At 34.4% G+C, this 21032-nt stretch overlaps 1 protein-coding gene across 1 annotated transcript in view; it reads right to left on the bottom strand.

The window, feature by feature from the left end:
• LOC119836972 (CCAAT/enhancer-binding protein-like) overlaps window positions 1-17477 on the bottom strand; it is a 24848-nt gene extending 7371 nt beyond the window's left edge. Inside the window, exon 1 of the mRNA XM_038362447.1 lies at window positions 16476-17477. Within this exon, the coding sequence (XP_038218375.1) occupies window positions 16482-17318 (837 nt within the window). The 5' untranslated portion in view covers window positions 17319-17477 and the 3' untranslated portion in view covers window positions 16476-16481. The remainder of the gene's footprint in view (window positions 1-16475) is intronic.
• Between the last annotated feature and the right edge of the window lie 3555 nt (window positions 17478-21032).

The raw sequence follows: 21032 nt of genomic DNA, 5'->3' as shown, positions 1-21032 counted from the left end.
TGTGTGTGTGTGTGTTCCTTTATATTGTTATTTTATCGCTACATAGCATAAAACAAAACTTTCTCTGTCCCTATGTACTTATGTATGCTTAAATCTTTAAAACTCCGCAACGGATTTTGATGGGGTTTTTTAAGATAGAGTGATTCAAGATGAAGGTTAATATGTATAATCACATCTATAAAACTACTCCGAATTTTACGCGTGAGAAGCCGCGAACAAAAGCTAGTTATATATAAGATCTTATATTATATATAAGTCATTGATTAGTTAGTGTCATAGCTGGTTATTATGCGTTTATTGCTTTTCTTTTTTCTTTTATATTATTATATTAATAAGTACTAAGTATTTATTTAAACATGCTTTGTAATCCTATGGTCTCGTGTTGCATTAAATATATCAATGTGTGCGTGAGTTGATGCTTTATTGTTAATGTGTGGGTAAAAGATTTACGTGGGCGCAGCTTAGAATATTTCAGATACTAGATTTCTATGCATTAACTTATTTTTAACTTTTTTATGTAGCCTATAGCCTTCCTCCAGTGAATGGACTATCGTTATAATAATTTTTCCAATTGGTCCATCAGTTCCTGGGATAAGCGTGTTCAAAAAAACAATTGTTTTTATATTTTCAGTATACATTTAAAGGTAGATCTAAAAACAATTTATTTCAATACAGACTGGGTATGTGAATACATATTTTTGGACTACCCTGATAAGTTAAAACAAAACACTGAAGTAGGATAGTTCCCTCTTCCTCATTTGAAAATTTCAAGTGCTCTTTATTTGTTTTCCTTATATTAATTAATTTGATATACATGTAAGTAAATTAATGAGAAATTTTATAAAAATATAATTCAAGAAAAGTAAAATTTGCTTTTTGGATTTTTAAATATGGCAAAAACATCGTTTTGAAAAAAAAATTATATTTTTCAGTACAGATATACCTTCTATATTAATATGAAAATACCTTTTAGTTCATTACTATCTATTAACAATTCAACTTCCTGCACTTTTCTACCAATTTAATATTATTAAACTGGTTTCTACCAATTTCTACCAGTTTAATATAACTATATATATAGCTGGTAACTGTTGGGTTGCCTGAAAGACATCACTATTGTATGATAAGGCCGCCTATTACACAATACTCGACTCTTTTGCAAATATTTATATCGTTACGATTCATATGTATAATAATTAAAGAATTATAGAAAAAAAAAAAATAAAAACATAATGTAAAAAATATGATAAAGTAGCTCGAAAATTTAAGTGTTATTTATGAAAAACCAACATATCAAAAAGTGAAGTTAACATAAATAAAAAGTTTTAAGTATGAGTTTGAGTATGGGTCTGAGTTTGAGTATGAGTTTGAGTGTGAGTTTGAGTAAGAATTTGAGTGTGTTTGAGTATGAGTTTTAGTTTGAGTATGAGTTTGAGTATGTAATTAAAAGAGCACAGCCCTACAGCTAAACTATTTTCCCAGGCTATCAGTTATCTCGAGTACCGGATAGTGATTCATTTCGTATAAACTATGTGACTGTAACTATGAAATAAGTTCAATGTGAAATAACCTATCATTTTATAGTAAAGTGAAGTCCCGTGTCCCCTAGGGGTATGGGGCAGATGATATACATCTGTTTCACTGATCGATTTTCTTTAGGGACAAGTAGGTGATCAGCCTTCTGTGTCCTGCCAGACCGAGACATTTTTTTTTTTTTTTTTGTACGTCCCCACCGGGAATCGAACCCAGGACCCCTCGGTTCTACGCTCACGCGTTAACCACTGTACCAAGGAGGCGGTCTCATTTTATAGAGTTGCATTATTATGGACTTAGCCAGAACAGCCTTCCAAAATTTAAACATATTTAAATTCTAATTGGACTATCACTATTTACCCGACTGTGACAGAAGTTGGGTCATGTTTATTGAATGTGTGTATGTATGTGACTATGTAGAAGTACACATAATGGACAGCCCAAACCGCTGGATGGATGTGGAAAAAATAAAAAATATAGGGGCAGACTTGGGATTAGTTACAAGCTATGATTTTATTAAAACTGGGTCGGCAGCTAAATCGGTGTACACGTTTCTGAGATTAATACCAATAAACTTACAAAACAAAAGAATAGGAATTACTTTATGCTTTTACAAGTTCTCAATAACAAATATTATTATGTTATTTCAAATATTCTTCAAGCAAAACCATGTTATATAACTAGTATGTGCATTTCAATCAGCATTCCATAAAAATCTCACCATCCATCGATATCAGATATGTTTGTTTGTTTGTTTATGATAACGTATTTATGTCACTGCTATGCGCCCTACATACAGTACTTGAGTTGTGATCTATTTGACATGCGACTTGTGACAACAAGTTCACTACAATCCTATGAAAAAGGGTATAATTTTTTATCAAGAGTATTGCATAATGATCACAAGCTACTTAAAAGTAATTCTATCCTACTAATATTATAAATGCGAAAGTTTATAAGGATGTGTGTGTTCGTTGCTCTTTCACGCAAAAACTACTGAACCGATTGCAATGAAATTTGGTGCGTAGACAGCTGGACAACTTTTGGAAAATTTGTGGACACGATATATAAAAAAACGCATAGTGAATAAATACGACACCGATTCATCTTATTTTGTACTTATAGGCTTGCGTCAATACATACTAATTTTATTGAGTATAGATATTTATAAAGAATCATAACAGGATTATTACGTTCCATATTTTTCGCGAGCCTCCCCTTTGGGAGTATTAAACTTGTATGGTAAATGGTACTCAAAAACTATTCATCCGATTTTGAAATTTATTTCCTTAGCGCTAAGTTAAATATCTGAATAACAGCTTTATAATCTGATGTGCTGAATTAGTTGACTACTAACGTTCTTCTAATCGTATCTACTAATATTATAAGCGCAGAAGTTTAGAAAGACGCATTACATTTATAGTTCCTACAGGATGGCCCTTAATCTAGAATAAAACATAGGCTACTAAGTTACACGAAGCCACGGGCCGCAGCTAGTGATACGAATGTGTTTCATTAAAACAATAAACAAATGACAAAACAATAAACAAAAAACATATAAAAACAAACGTGCCCAAGCCACGATGGCCGCCACGTGAGGCCGCAAACTCGAAGAAGCCACACATAACTCCAGAAATTTCTTACAAATTGACATTTTCCTTCGAAATTTCGATTTCATAATAAGTTTTCAATTATCCAGCGTTATTTTAAAATTAACTTTCGCGAAATGTTAGATTGTAAATAAAGCAAATGGGTATGAAATAACGAGGAATAAATTGGTATGGACAGAAATGTGTCCGAGGCATTATTTCAATTACGCTATAAAAATACTAGCTGCACCCGGCAAACGCTGTTCTGCCTTACTCTTATCATTTTGGGGTATGAAAAATAGATGTTGGCCGATTCTCATAGATACCGGATAAGCACAAAAAATTTCATCAAAATCGGTCATGCCCTTTCGGAGGAGTATGGCAAAGAAAACTGTGACACGAGAATTTTATGCATTAGATATTTCGACGATTAAACGACTGATTCTCTTTCAAACATAGTTTGTAACCATCAAGACCTATAATTAAACAAATCTATCGTGTCTCTATATGTTATGATCCTCTATCATTTGCCCGCGGCTTCGCATGCGGAGTAGTTAAATCCGGAGTAAAAGCCCTTATTTCTGTTATTATGCATATACACCTTCCTCTTGAATCACAACATCTATTAAAAAACATATCAAAATTATAACGTAATTTTTAAGATCTAAGCATACATACATACAGACGGCGGAAAGCGACTTTGTTTTATATTTACATTTTGCTATATAGTGATCTACGGTCCCACAGAACGACAATACTTATATGTATCTAAAGAGTTTGTTTGAACTAGTTAATCTCGGGAACTACTGAACCGATTTCAAAAAATTCTTTCACCGTTAGATATGAACGTGATCCCTGAATGCTATGTATATACCACGGGCGAAACCGGGGCGGACTGTAAGCGTATTATGTCAGTCTCATATAAATTGACTAGCGGTCCGCCCCGGATTCGCCCGTGGTACATATCTATGTAAATACATATATATGTGGTACATATATATGTGGAAGGCTATATAGCCTATAGCCTTCCTCAATAAATGAAAGAATTTTAACACTGAAAGATTTTTTCAAATCGGACCAGTAGTATCTGAGATTAGTGCGTTTAAACAAACAAATTCTTCAGCTTTATAATACAAGTATGGATTAGCTGTTAGCCTGCACCTTTCCCGCGTAGTCAAAGGAAATTCCTGCAATTCATGAGAACAAAGAATGTTTGTTCATTTCAGCATTATATTAATAGTAAAACTATATTATAACCATAAAGTTGACAAATTTTGAAAGAATAGAAAAAAATTGATCACGTGGGTGGATTTTTTCTATTCTTTCAAAATTTCTCATTTATAAAAAGCATCTCAATGCTATAAAATTAAATATTAAATTTAATCGTAAAGTTTTTAAGAAAATATCATAAATTCGAGTTGCGAATACAAATAATTTTATTCAAACGTATAGCGAGTTGATAAGTTCACAGGAAGGGCTGATACAGTCCCTTGTGAATTGTGATAATACTGTTATTTGTTATACGCATATAGTTTATAGGGCTTAATGTTTAAATCTTATAAGGTACCTTGTCGAATGAAGATTTTTAACCGACGTTCCTAAAGTTATGCCTTTTAATGTTTTAAAACTATGTTATGATTAAGTGCTTCTGTAAGTAGTTTAATTGATTGAATAAATGTTTGAGTTTGAGTTTGAGATTGATAACTCTGTGATTTTCAACAGATTGATGTGTTCCTTCTGTGGTTGATAGGAAGTTGTTGTTATTTAGTCCAATTTTATAGTTTCCAGTAGTATTTCCCCCTCAGGGACATCAGTGATCTTATTTGTAGACAAGAACTGTCTTGAATAGTACGCTAATACTTAGTTCCATCCATCCATCCACCCATCCATCCATCCATTCAGACCGAATTAGTCCACTATTGGACATAGGCTTCCCCCAAATTATGCCACAGTTGCCGGTCTTTGACCAAATTTAAATTAAGTAGTATCATATGGCAGGCACCAGCTTTCAAATAAATAATAATCAAAGAAATCGCTTCACCATCAAAAAGGTAACAAACAAAAATAAAAATACGAAACGAAACCATCTTTTTTGCATTCGGTTGAATACGAAATTAAAATATAGCTACTATTCTTAAATATTATACCCAAACACGGCTAAAAGTCCCTCCAACGTGACATCCAACGCTTCATACCGCGTGACGCTGACAGCGTGTTTTCCTTAATAATTCCATTTTTTAAGTCACGTGTAATTTCGCACGTTTTTTTATTTCTACTATTAGCATTTATATTTACACGATTTTTTAAAGAAAACGATTCAACGGTAGTATATTTCCTCTGAGGTAACTCGGAACTTTCGACTGAGTGAACCCATCTTGATGATGCCTATTTATTCATTACATTAAGGATCACCAACATGACATAACCGGGCAACATGGATGGAAAGTTTTATAAAACTACAAACAAACACTTAGTTCTGTCACAATTATAGGCAACCACTACTAATAAAAAATTACATTTCACAGCTGCGGCTAACAGCTATCTAAGTACAAACAAAATTTTGTCTTAATTATATTTTACATTGGTGGCTCAGTGGTGAGACCCTCGGACTTCAATATCGGTAAGTCGTGGTTCGAGACCGGGGCGAGCGTGCAGGAAATAAATTGATTTTTCAATTTATCTGCACACGTGGACAACATCACCGCTGCTTATAACGGTGAAGGAAAACATCGTGAGGAAACCGGCATGTCAAAAAATCAAAAAGGACGGCGACATGTGACATCTGCCAACCCGCACTTGGCCAGCGTGGTGGATTATGGCCTGAACCCTCATAAGAGGCCTGTGTTCCCAGCAGTGGGAACATATATGGGCTGATGATGATGATGATGATATTTTACACAAAAAAAACAATAGCAACAGTTAAAAAAAATAGTAAATAATGATTTTCATTTGAAAGCTGATGGTATGTGGTCCCATTTATATTTGATTAGTTCTGACAATTTGGGGGCGTGTGTTTATGTCCCTATATTTGTTAAGATATTTTGAAGGACATTCTTAATGTTAATGTAAATACATATCATCATCATCAGCCATATATGTTCCCACTGCTGGGACACAGGCCTCTAATGAGGGTTCAGGTCATAATCCACCACACTGGCATACATATCATGTGTATAATATATAATATATATCATATATAATATATATCATATACAATACATATCATATATAATATTTTATTGTCTATATTTGTTTCTGGGGGTCGCTGCATTTATTTGATATTCTTATAAATTCAATTTCCCAAATTAAATTTTATTGATTTAACTTTTATAATATAATTGTATACTATAAATAATAACAAATTTATACAATCAATTTATTTATTACGTTTATTAAGTATTTTCTTGTGTTTGACTTTACGCGAGTATTATACCTTTAGAAATTAAAACTTTTTAACAGATTTTATTTTAACTCTTTCTAAATATAACGTTTATTTTTTTTTAAAACCTTATTAAATATCATATTCACAAGAATTAACTTCAATATAGGTTTTATTCATCCAAGTGACGATAAATTAAAACGTATCCGATTTCCCCCGGTACCGCCGAACTTTCCAAAGGCCTTACTCCTGCGCATGCTTTATGCAATATGGAGCAATTTCAAAATTTTCAAGATCTTTATTGCATATTATTATTACATATATCTTTATATTTTAATATAATATAAATCTTAAGATATAATATAAATCTTAAGATTTTTTTTTTGATATTTATACTTTTGATACATTTTGTTAATTGTACTAGTATTGTTTTTGTTTGTTCGGTTGCGTGAAAGACGCAATGAGCAAATAGTAGATGCGCAATCGGCGATAAACCTAAAATTAATTGCTCTAAGGACGATGTTTAAGCCGCCAAGGGTTGAAGGCTTCTATAAGTATTAGTGTAGTTATAAACATAGAACGCACATTGTTATTTATTTATCACTTTTAGTATAAAATAGAAAATGAAGCATTCTGCTTTTTTATTTAAGTACATATGCGTCAAATTATTGGTGTTAAATTCTAAATGTCGAAATATTTTCCTTATCAAGGTAAATTATCTATGGCATCTCTCTTTGATATTAGTAATTATTAGAACTCGCATATCATCTACTTGAAAAACTTTTTTATACAAATTTCTCCAAAAATCAATGTCAGCGCTATATCGACACAAGCCTTCCTTCCAACAATGGAAAGTGAAAACAAAAATAAACAAACACGTGACAGCTTCTAGCTGGTTCTTAGTCTTGCGTGATATAAGTCGATCGTTTGACACACATAGCGCTGAAGTTGCGAAACGGCGCGAGCGCAGTCTGGCACCGCGGTCAGTTGCGGGCACTTGCAGCGATGGAAGCGCTGAGTTGTTGCGTTTTTGTTATTGTATGCGCTTTTAATATATTTGCTCTTATTAAATAGGGCGAAATAAGTATCAGTTGCGAGTTCTTCAAGCGTTAAAAGCGCTTTTTTTATATTTTGTTACTTTATGCGCTTTTTTATTATGTATGCTTTGATACTTCTTAAAGTATCTATTAACAAAAACGTGTACGGAAAGAAGCGCTTAACACTTTTTTAGTTTCATAAGCGCTTTTAAATTGATAATATGTATTTGCCGGAACTAAAAACGAAAACGCGATGCCTTTTATTTTATTTTATTAAACTTTGTATGACCGATTATATATTTATTTGATACTTTTGTTTGTATGTTGTTTGGAGCTAATCATTTTATTTCATCAATAACTGTCTTTAAATTTTCTCATTGCAATGGTTGCAGGTAAAACGCTGTTGAACCCTACTTTTAAAGATTAACAGAACCTTATTTTAGATTTATTCTAGTTGGAATATAATTATCAAATTCATTGTATTTATTATATCATTCGAAGTCTGTATTCAAATTGTTGATTTTGCATAACGAGCAATAACATCCGCAAATTGAAATCAAGAAGCGCAAAAATCGATTCACAGTTTCCTCAAACAAGTCTATATGTATTTTTTAAGCGCTTCAAGCGATGTATTGTTTACAATTATTGCTTCGTTTGTTTGTTTAATTATTGGAAAATATATATTCAAGCACTTTTTGTCCATCGCTTCAATTAATACAGATCAATGCCCTGTGAAGGTTCATTTCCTAACGCTTATAATTATTTTCAGTAATTTATAAGTAAATTGTACACAAATTTACTGTCGCAATTGCATAGATAGACAGGAAAGTCCATAAAGCAAAAGCTCTAGAAAAAAATATTATAAAACTAGCTGCACCCCGCGGTTTCACCCGCGTAAGTCCGTATCTCGTAGGAATATCGGGATAAAAATTGCCTATATCTTATTCCAGTTGTCCAGCTGTCTACGTACTAAATTTCATTGTAACCGGTTCATTAGTTTTTGCGTGAAAGAACAACAAACACACACATCCTTACTAACTTTCGCATTTATAATATTAGTAGAATAGGATAGTTACTTGCCGTGGTTTTTCTCGGGGTTGATTTGTAATAAAAGCAAGAATCTGATCAGTCGATTCAAATAACGATTTCCATTCATTCAAATAACAATTTCCGTAAATTAAACAAAATTGATATTATATATCATCATATTATTAACTTGAATAAATAAAATCACAAATCCTCATAAATTTTTCATCACAACTTAAGTGAAATTACGAAAAAAAAAACAAATCAAAGTTAAAATTCGTCACCTCTAAGCGATCCAAAGAAAAAAAAACCCGCATAGAATAAAATGAAATTTCGCTCTCGCGTACTGCCGTCCAAAACACAAAAGGCATATTAACGAAAAAAAGTGAAAGCTGGCACGCACACCCACACACAACAACGCACACAGATACAGGATCTGAATCATCGTTTGTATAACGCGTTTGTTAAAAGCAAAGTCCTTTGGTGTTGTTCAGATTAATATATTATCTACATATTAATTAAGTTAATACTTTTTGATGATTTGATTCCTATATTTACACATATGGTAGACTATACAGTATATATATAGTGGCATGCCACTGTGTACACTGTGTGTTTCGTACGGTGAGTGGGGGAGCCGGAGGCCCGTTTCCTTTTCCTCACCCATACCAGTCCATTCCTTCTTTCCAGTCGTTAATCCTTTCCTTTTCCCTTACCCCATAAAAGCGGGCAGCGCATTCACAGAGGTACTTACTACTTTTGCGAATGTTCATGGGCGATGGTGATCGCTTACCATCAGGCGAACCACCAGCTCAGCTGCCCGCTATGACATAAAAAAAAATACTAGCCTTTCGCCCTTGGCATTGTCCGGTTTGTTAAAAGAAAAGATCAAACAGTCCCTGGGCTTAATCCGCATAGTACTCCTATTTCTACTAGTCCTAGCTCCCGTGGGATTTCAGGATAAATACTATCCATTCTCGGGTTGTAAACTATCTTTGTTCCGAATTCCATGTAAATCGGTTCAGGCGTGTATAAAATCAGTTAATGACACGTCTTAAAGCAGCACTAATTCCAGTGTGGGAAAGTGAGGGCGCTAGACGACCTACATAGCTCTGTCTCTCTCCCACACTGGAATTCGGTAATGCTTTATAGCTCTATAACAAATTTCATACAGATGCGATAAGCTGTTTTCAAGTGAAAGAGTAACAAACATCCATACATCCATCCATTCATACTTAAAAACTTTCGTTACTTGCATACTTGAGTTTTTTTTTTCGTTACTAACAATAATTTAAACGAAATCTTTAAAGGAAAGCTTACTGGCTTAGTAATTTAATAACGATAATACAAGAAAACCCACTTAATCCAAGTGTAAATAGATTTGTCAAATTATTCATTAATTACTCAGTAACGATCGTTTATTCGACAATCGAACTATTCATAATTTAACGACAGCATAAACTTAATCTAAATTCATAGACGAATTGTCGAATAAGAATCTCGCTTCGATATTTCGATATCCTACTATCCTACTAATATTATAAAGCTGTAAGTTCGTTTATTTGTTTGAACGCACTAATCTCAGGAACTAACTCTACCAGTTTGATTTAAAAAATTCTTTCAGTGTTAGATAGCCTATTTATTGAGGAAGGCTATGGCCACGGGCGAAACCGGGGCGGACCACTAGTAATATTATTACGCTGAGAACTACGTGGATATTAAATTACTGTAATTATTAACAAAATAAAAATTGGAATTGTCCATCTAATAAAGTTTTCTTTGATATTTATGTATCGTTCTTTGTTTTGCTTAAAAATACTAAACAGTAAAGATATTAATTATTAAATTCTTTTTAATTACAACAGATAACAATAATGCGTACAGATAACATAAGAAATATTTGAAAAAAATGAGTGATTTTTGCGTGAAACTTCATGAAAACTGCGAATAAATCAATATTTTCGCTGTAAGATGAATAAAACCCAGGATATTGGTACTGTGAGCGAACCATCGACACCGTATCTAGGACATGCGGCGAAAATTTCCGCACTTAGCACACGATTATAACTCTTATCGCGACTCGTTAGAGTTCATTCTCGTACGGTATATGGAAACGAAAATGAAAGTTATATGCCGATTCGCGAACACAAAATTTGAATACAAAATTCACGATTCTTCAAGCTTTTGCGGTAGGTCGGTTACTAAACGAACCAATTCTGAACCAGTTTCATCTGAAATTAGACTATTATATATTACTAGCTGTCCACCCCGACCTCGCTCGTGATAGATAGATACATCTATCACGGGGTTGATATATAAAATCATGCAAATCCAACGTCGAAAGAATTTTTGAAATCCAGTAGTTCCTGAGATCGTACGTCACAAACTCACATAAAATTAGTTCAGGTTCGGTTCAGTGGCGTAGGCGTGAACAGACAGGCATACATAAAGACTGACAGAGTGACTTTCACATTAATAAAGTTAGAAACGATAATGCTATAAAACAACCTCATTTTTTAATTTTTATTTATTACTAGCTGTGCCCCGCGGTTTCACCCGCGTAAGTCCGTATCCCGTAGGAATATCGGGATAAAAAGTTGCCTATATGTTATTCCAGTTGTCCAGCTGTCTACGTACCAAATTTCATTGCAATCGGTTCAGTAGTTTTGCGTGAAAGAGCAACAAACACACACATCCTTACAAACTTTCGCATTTATAATATTACAGTAGGACTAGTAGGATTAGTAGAATTCGACAATATTTTTGATATAAATATATCCTCTTCGTACAAACTTTCATATATCTACATCTTAATATATAAAATTCTCGTGTCACAGTTTTCGTTGCCATACTCCTCCGAAACGGCTTGACCGATTCCTCTGAAATTTGGTAAGCATATTGGGTAGGTCTGAGAATCGGCCAACATCTATTTTTTATCCCGATATTCCTACGGGATACGGACTTACGCGGGTGAAACCGCGGGGCGCAGCTAGTATAATGTATAGATATGTTAGTGAATCATTTTTTTTACTTCATTTACTGTTTTTGTGTCTCTCATTCGACTTATACCGTAGGATGAGTCGTACTTTCACTTATAATTCGTTCGATACGTCAATACGTAATTTATATTATTAACTGTATATGCTCTAGATATTTGGATACATGAAGTATGAATCGTATTTATGACATGACTATTGACCCTGGTTCGCTCGTCATGAAAGCAATTATTTCATCATATCTTTTCTATCCTCATGAAAAAAAATTTAGAATCGTGTGAATAATAAGGACCTAGGCGATGATTTTATTTTTAGTTATATTTTTCCATGTTCATATGTTTGTCTGGTAGAGATCACTCATAAGTGATAAGGCCTTTTTTCAGTTGTATGTTTTAAGTTTTGTTTTTATTATACCTATCGATGTTATTCGGGCACAGAGAAGCGTTTATAATACATAAAAAAAGAAAATTATGTATAGGGGAAAACCAGAACATTCCAGATAATTAAATATGAGATAACACCATAATGATATATATTGTTTTTCTATATATGGCATATAAATAGATAGAGAATAGTCGCAAATTAGGCTTCTTTTAAATATTTATCAGATACCGTTATAGGTTATATTACCTACTGTAACGTTATATACCTATAGCAATTATTGCTTACAATCTTATTTAAGTTATTAAAATTATTTATTCTATGAAATATTATTATCTAAACTTTAAGATTTAACTGTTTTAAACCGACGTGCCTAAAGACGAAGGTTTTTAATTCGTATTTTCTTTCAGTCTTGCTACTTGGCTTGCCTTTTCATCCCTTGGCGTAAATATCCTGTGTCCTAAGAAATATGTGTTATAAAATTATTGTCATTTTGCCCCATTCTAGAATTTGAAAATGAACCTACCTTCAGGGACGTAGTTGACCTGTTCTGACCTGATTCTGTGATAATTAAGTGAAGTAATATATTTTTAATACGATATTAATTAAACTAATTGAGCTTTGAGCGAGTATCAAAAACTTATAAACTCATCCGCCCCAGCTTATCTCGAGTTGTTCCGGGGTAAAAATGTCTCCGTGAGGGTAAAAAGGGACCTATTACAAGTGAAATCCCGTGTCCCCTAGTGGGGTATGGGCAGATGATGTACATCTGTTTCACTGATCGATTTTCTTTACGGACAAGTAGGTGATCAGCCTTCTTTGTCCTGCCAGACCGAGACATTTTTTTAATGCGTCCCCACCGGGAATTGAACCCAGGACCCCTCGGTTCTACGCTCATGCGTTAACCACTGTATCAAGGAGGCGGTCAACCTATAATAAACTACCTAATAAAACCATAACCATCAAACTATAATAAAAATATTACTATAGAATGATATTGAAACATGAATGAATAACGTAGTAAATTTGACAGTTTAAATATAATAATTATTTAGGGACAATTAGGGACATTATCATTTAGGATATGGGTTGACCTTTATTAATATACTCATGTGATTAGAGTTATTTCGCGTTCATCGGTCATTCATAAAAACTTATAGTTTTTAAATTAAAATACAGTTTTGTGCAGATACATATTGGTGAGCAGGTTTAATAATAACTATAGTTAATGAGTGGGAATCCTGCTAATATTATAAATGCGAAAGTTTGTAAGGATGTGTGTGTGTTTGTTGCTCTTTTACGCAAAAACTACTGAACAAATTACAATGAAATTTGGTACGTAGTCAGTTGGACAACTGGAATAACATATACGCAACTTTTTATACCGATATTCCTACGGGATTCGGACTTACGCGGGTGAAACCGCGGGGCGCAGCTAGTAGTTTGTAAATAACAGAAAGTTATGGCACTGGATTGTTCCAAGCTAATATTATAAAGAGATGGTGTATGTCTGTTTGTAATGTTTCCACATGAAAACTGTTGGTCCGATTTCAAAAATTCTTTCACCATTAGAAAGCTGCATCTTTCCTAAGCGACATAGGCTATATACTACGGGAGAAGGCAGGGCGCACCGCTAGTCCATCATAAATGAATAATTGACTTTTATTTAATCAAATCATCTCAATTTTACTTCTATAGAATTCGATTTTTCAACGAACTTATTTAAAAAAGGATCGTGATATTTTTCGCGGTATTTTCGTGTTTTACTCGAATATTTAAATTTATTAAAATGCTAGGAAATAACCAGACGATATATGGCCCAAACCAGCGTATTTCGTGCCCACATAAACAGACAATTTGTACGTGCTAAATTGAACCTTATTGCGATCGCGATAAGGAACTGCGACTGATGTACACCACGTGAGTTAGGTCACGTTGGTATTTTTCATAGAATAACAGCTTGAAATGACAAGATTTTTTTTAAGACATGAAATTACGGTTTCTTTCCCTTCAACGGAATCTTATTAATATTATAATGCGAAAGTTTGTAAGGATGTGTGTTTGTTGCTCTTTCACGGAAAAACTACTGAACCGATTGCATTAAAATATATAATGTAGACGGATGGACAACTGGTATGACATATAAGCAACTTTTTATCCCGATATTCCTACGGGATACGGACTTACGCGGGTGAAACCGCGGGGCGTAGCTAATATATCATATTATGTAAGTATGTGAAACACACTATTATTATATTGTTTGTTTTCTTGTTACACACCACCCAATTAATATGTATGTACGTGTGTATAACAAATCCTACTAAAGATTTACAGAGTTTATTGGCGGCTCGTCTCTGTAGAAACTGCTTTTCGAATTGGTGGTAAAAGTTGGATGTTGTTATGTTATGACGATTCAAATTTGCTTCTAAAAGAAGTCTAATTGAATAAAAAATGTTTGAGTTGCCTGGCAGAGACAGCTTATAAGCCTGTTAAACATAGCAAGTTACTTTCCTCTTTTGTATTTGTGTGTGTGTTAAACAAAGTTTATTGCTTTGTATTAGTAGTTAAATAAATGCTCTGTCTGAATATTTACTGCATAAATACATAGAACCTATAAAACTATCATTGACATGTGGACAGTGGCGTAGCTAGACGGACAAGGGCCCTGGTGCATAGGGAAAGAATCGGGTCCTCCTCCCCTCTTTCCACCTTCCTCCCCTCTTTCAAAGCTGAGGTTAGAGGGCCCCCTGAGCTCCGGGGCCCTGGTGCACTGCACCACCTGGCCCTATGATAGTTACGCCACTGCATGTGGATTTACATCTTAGAACACCTAAAGATACTTGTTTCTATGCTACCTAAAATACTATATTATCGTCTAAACATTAGATTTCATTCAAATAAAGATAAAGTTATAGATACTAGCATAATATTAGATTTTTCCATACTGTTATGTAGAGGATTTCATCTGTCCGTCAATACATAAGGAACGGCTTACTTGAAACAATAGCTTACTACAGCCTCACTATTACGCAATAGTTTTATCATATTTTAAACATCCGATATGAGCACGTGATAAAAGCATTGAAACGTGACAAGTGAGTCACAAGAAAATGGAAAAAGGGGGTCTTTTTATTCCATAGGTACCTTACTAAAGAGAGACCTCGGAAATACTTTTTTAATACCTAACTGCCTACTTCTATACTTACGATTAGGTTACCTACCTAATAATTATACCTAACATTTGTATTAATAAAGCTGGAGAGTTTGTTTGTTTGAACACGCTAATCTCAGGAATTACTGGACCGATTAACTATTTCAACGATGGTAATATACGTGTTCCCTTAGTGCTCTGGACTATAAATGTACCACGGGGGAAGCCAGAGCGAATCGCTACTATAAGAATTTGATTATTTTGTTTTTTTCTTGATATATCCAGGCGGAGCTTAGAATAATATAATTGTAAATCCTACTATTATATTTAACGCGAAAGTTTGTAAGTATGGATGAATTGATGTATGTTTCTCTATCACGTAAAAACTAATATATTGTGCTAGTTAATAATGTAAAACTGTTTTTTCTGTAGGTTTATCATTGTGTGTTTTATGTATATTGATTTTAATATTATTATTTATGTGATTAAATAGAAGGTAGTTTTATAAAATACCCTGCTATATTCACAGTAGGTATACATACCTATGACGTCATTGATAATTTTTTTTTTTTTTGAATTTAGAATACCTAATACGATATAATATAGAATGGCATAATTGATTCGTGTTTGGAAAATCGCACAATATTAACTTTCACATTTTATAATGAAACAAATCTTTATGCGCAAGCGCAACCTATGACATGAATTACGGGTCATAAAAACGCATTAATTTGTAAATAATCATATCATAATGTGCGTATCAATTCTATATATTTAGAATATTAAAAAAGCTATACATCTAATAATGAATGTAAATGTGTCCTAATTTAGATAGAAACTACTTCCGATGCTGATTTAAATAAATTATTTATTAATGATAATTAATGGGCATTAATTAATTATTACGTGTCATTTAGTACTAGGATTTGTCATTTGTTATCCAAATTGTTGAAAGTTAATGACTAGAGTTAATGGTAAATACACATTCTAAATTTCTTTTCTATTAAACTTATTAAAACAAGGGATATTTTATAATTCATTCGCTTTATAAAAAATAAAATAGAATTGTTATAAATACTGCAAGATTCAATGATTTGATATTACCTATAGTAAAAAAGGAAAGTTAACGAAGACAACACAAATGATAAATATATAGGTTTTTTATAACTTTAAACATTCAAATAAACATGCACCAAACACACCATTACAATCATGCACCAAATTCAATTCACCACAAATATAACACGAATTACATACAAATAAATGTCGCGCCATAAACGTTGCATAACGCCCCATAAAATCTAATCCTTTTCTAACATTTACGACTTTCACACATGTGTCCGTCACGCACACATACACATACACAACAACGCACACACTCACCTATGGTCAGAGTGTGTGATCCGGCGCATGCGGCGCTCCTAGCTGCAACATAGACCGGCACAATTCCGTGATTTCTGGATGGTTCAAGTTAATCAGATGGACGTACATCTGTTTGTGCAAGCTCAGCTCGCCGGTGACGGCTTCGAGCCGCTTTAGTAAAGCCTCTTTTTCCCTCAACAACGTTTTCACTTTTTCCTCCACCTCCCTGGATCGCACTTTTGCTTTCTCGCGGGATTTTCGCACTGCTATGTTATTGCGCTCCCTTCGCCTCCTGTACTCATCTGTGCCTTTGTCTATCACCTTCCCCGACGAGCGCCTAGGAGGCGCTGGCTTGTGTTTTAACAGAGGGGGCAAGAGAGGTGCACCCAAGGGTGGTAACGGGGTGAAACCTCCCCCGTACGGGCCGCTGACACCGACCGGTGGTTGTGGGTTATACTGGCCTGTATATTGTGCACAAGTCACCGATCGTCTGAAGTCATGCGGCTCTGGAGGCTCCTCTTTAATTGGTGGAGCCTGTTCGTGTGAATTAGGCTGCACTGGGGCCGCGTACGATGCACCAGAATGCACCGGCTGCGGCATATACGCTAAGGTGGTGCGCGCAAACGGCCTCTGTTGCGGGGACCGTCCTCCCGGCAAAATTTCCTGGAACAGAGCCATCGTTTCCTCGCCGCGGAACTGGTCCTCGATGAGGTGTTGCAGATCCAGGCTGATCTCCTGGCCGTTGAGCTCGTCCAGGTCGGGAGGCGGAAAGGGGGTGCGTTTGTCATCGTTGGCTTTCTTGAGATCTGGCTGCGGCGGCGGCGGCGGTGCCGCGGTTGCGTCGTACATTTGCGGTGATTCCATACCGCCGGGGCCGATCGGCCCAGCGGTTCCGTTTCGAGTATCCACTTCAGAGCACTAAGAATCACTAGAGCACATGCGGGTCGCGTGGCGTTGCACTCGCGATTGGAGCGTACACGTGTTGTCGCTCCGGCGGTCGGGCGCTTACTGGCCGCGCGAGCAAGGTTGTCCGGAAGGAAGCTGTAGCTGAAAGTTCACAAGTAAAAGTTTAAGCGACGCGCTCACTGTGCGGTTGATTCATAATTTTCATAGAGCGTTTACGAGCGGTAATGATTTTTCGTGGGCTTGAATTATGATGTTAGCTTAATTTGCGATTTGACAATGTGCTCTAACAGGCTTTTTGCTATGGCTAATAAAGATGAGCATAATTGTATTTGATATAATAATTTTGAATAATGTTTTGTAATATGACGCTTATCATTTCTTTATTATATTTTTATACAAACAAATGTTTAAATATCTCCTTAAAAAAAAAACCAAAAAAAAAATTTATTGCACAATTATCATAAACGTTAACTTTCCCTTTTTAATTAAAATGTTTTAAATTGTATATACATCATTATATAATTATTAAAAAGCCTTAAATTAAACGGTAAAATAATACATAAAAGCATAATAATTTACTTTTGTGAATTATGAATAATTGTTTTTTTTAGTATTGATTTATCAGTTAATATATAAAAATCCAGTATCATGATGTACGTTCCCAATGAACTCTTCACCAACTCAACCGATTTTGATGAAATTTGGCATTCTGTATGTAATTTGGTCCAACTTAAGATATTATAGGATAGTTTTTCGATTATTTATCCCAATAATTTATAATCACAATATTTTTAATTATTATTCAGCCACAGCAACGCGTGGCCGGGTATACTAGTCAATGCATAATAATAATTTCTCAAATCTCAATCTACTTTAATGCCAAATATAATCAAAAACGGTTAAGTAGTTTAGACATGAAGATTAGACAGAGAGAGGACTTTCGGATCTATGATATTAGAAGGGCTAGTCCCTTATTCGACATGAGTAATGGATGATGACATGTAAAAAGTATCAAGAAAAATAACTATGATTCATTTCTTCGTTCAATAGTCGTTACTTGAGTACTTTAACCGATATGATAATAAATAAATAATAATTTTAATGCAGTTAAAGGAACTGTCATTCAAAATGACAGATATAAAATTACCGTGTGTCACAGATTAAAAATGAATTTGCATGTGGAAGAGAAATTTTTTTTTTTTTTTTTTAACAATGAATATTTTGAACCTTCTTGGATAAATATAGTATATGAACATATACATAATACTCTAAAAATCAAGAACTATATATATAGTATGTTCTTGTGTTTGATTTCACGCGAGTACTATAATTTAGAAATTAAAAACTTTTTAACGGAATTTAAACGCGATTTATTCATTAAATTATTAACCCGACGTTTCGAGCACGGTCGTGGTCACGGGGAGTGTTTAATTTCTAAACTATAATATATATGTTATTAATTTATCTTAATACAGAGTTAACTATTAAATAATTTTGAACTAGAACGTAGAATTGCCCGTTTAAAGTGGGTCAAAATCGAGTCTAAAAGCGTCTGTTGCATACAAACATACATTGTTAAATGTCATAAGACAGACAATTTTAAAAACGGTTACTAATATGTTTTGGTACCTACAGGCTTTTTCCATTCCGGGGAATAAAAATATGTTTCATTTACTAAAATTGGAATTTATGTAAATTAGATGTCATATATTTTTAATGAAGGTCAAAAGAAAGACATGAATTCCATAGCATTCCTAGACACATTCCTACAGGTTTGATTTTTAAATTTGAAAGATAACATGAATAAATCGAAATACCACGCTTGCATTTAATAATTTTCTTTTAAAATGTGCTTATGTTAGAAAAATCTTCCCTTCCAGTTTAATACAAAATAATAAAATACCTTTAATACTAGCGTATTATATTAACACAAAAACTATGAATATATTAATAAAGAAATGTGAATAACACCCCCTTACATTAACCCCGGGTCCGAGAACCGATAGCGTTATCAGTGATAGAACAGTTATCATCACGACCAACAACCTGCGTTATCACGGCATCCCTATCGATTCATAATCGATTAATCGAGCACGAATGCACGTGCAATCGGATACGCGCTGATACACAGTTGACATAATCGTATATCATTTTGAAATCGATAATTCGTTGTTACAGGACAGGACATATTCGTTTCGATCCCTTTTTCGAATTTGGAATAGCTTTGGAATTACGGTTTTTGAATTTAGAATTTCTTCCCGAAATGTTTATAGGGGTGTGTTTTGTGACAGAATCAGAAGGTACTGTTTGTCTGTAGGTACTGTTGTCCTTTCTTAATCCCTTCCCAATTTAAAATCGGCAATCCATTTGTAGAGGCGTAAGGTTTGCATTGGACCTTATGCCTCTATAAATATGAACATTTATAGCGCTGGGCGGTGGTAGCGCTTACCATCAGGCGTCCCAACAGCTCCATTGCCGACTGTAACATAAAAAAAGAAGTTAATTAAAAGTACGAAACAGATAATAATTTTAATTTATAGATTAATGTATAGTTTCTGCAGTTCTGCATGTAACACCCGTGCGAAGCCGGGGCAGATCGCTAGTATTTAATATATTCATTTAGCATGCACTGCAATGTAACAGAGTTTATTTATTTCTTCATTGTATATAGAGCTAAGTTAAATAATACGAAAAAAAATTACAAATAATTTTTTTTTAATATTGATTGTATAAAAAAATTACAAATAATTTTGTTTATACAATCGGCGGCATTATGACCATACGCCATTTCTTCCAGACAACTGGGTAAAGGATATATACAAGAGTTTGTTGGGATTTCAGTGTGAAATGTCCTCTGACTAAAGGATTTAATACTATTACTCCCACAATCAGCATAAAGAATTTCTTATAGCAGGTAGTTTTTCCCATATCGCAACAGAGAGAGAGAGTTCAATCACGTTTCGACAACTTAAAAAAAATAGCAGATGGATATATAAATCCAGGATACCGCAGACGAATTCCAAGAAGCACGCGTGGCCCTACACCAATGCGGCTCGACGGAACACGTGGGGTTTTAGTCGGCAAGAATCCGACGTAACCCACGGCTTTCCCGAGGTCCGGGCATATCCTCTTCAAAAACATATAATAATTTGTGCCTGTCAACTTATATTTATATGTAATATTACTTAAATACATCTCAGAATTACATCTAACCTATTATTTATTAGTAAGCGATTTAATGATGCATTTCCCATTAAGAAATCACTTCATACGTGATGGTTTCATTTAATTACTCAAAACGAATGTTTGAAAGTATGACTGTATGGATGTTTGTTACTCTTTCATGCAAAAACATCTAATCGCGTCTAAATTTGGTATGAAATTTGGTACAGAGATTATAGTCTGGATTAGCACATAGGCCGTCTCTTCCCGGGCACCACGCGTCGCCGCGGGTTACAGCTAGCATAAAACAAAAAGCATTGTGGGAGTCGAGCACGCTTCGGCACGAATTGGGCCAGCTCGCACCGGGGAAGTACCACACCCCCACAGAAAACCGGCGTGAAATAATAGCTTGCTATTGTGTTTCGTACGGTCAGTGGGGGAGCCGGAGGCCTATATCCTTCTCCTAGCCCTTCCCAGTCCATTCCTTTTTTTCCATTCATCAATCCTTTC

Source organism: Zerene cesonia, chromosome 26 (genome assembly GCF_012273895.1).
Source record: "Zerene cesonia ecotype Mississippi chromosome 26, Zerene_cesonia_1.1, whole genome shotgun sequence".
Lineage (NCBI taxonomy): Eukaryota > Metazoa > Arthropoda > Insecta > Lepidoptera > Pieridae > Zerene > Zerene cesonia.
This window is presented reverse-complemented; position numbering and strand designations above follow the sequence as displayed.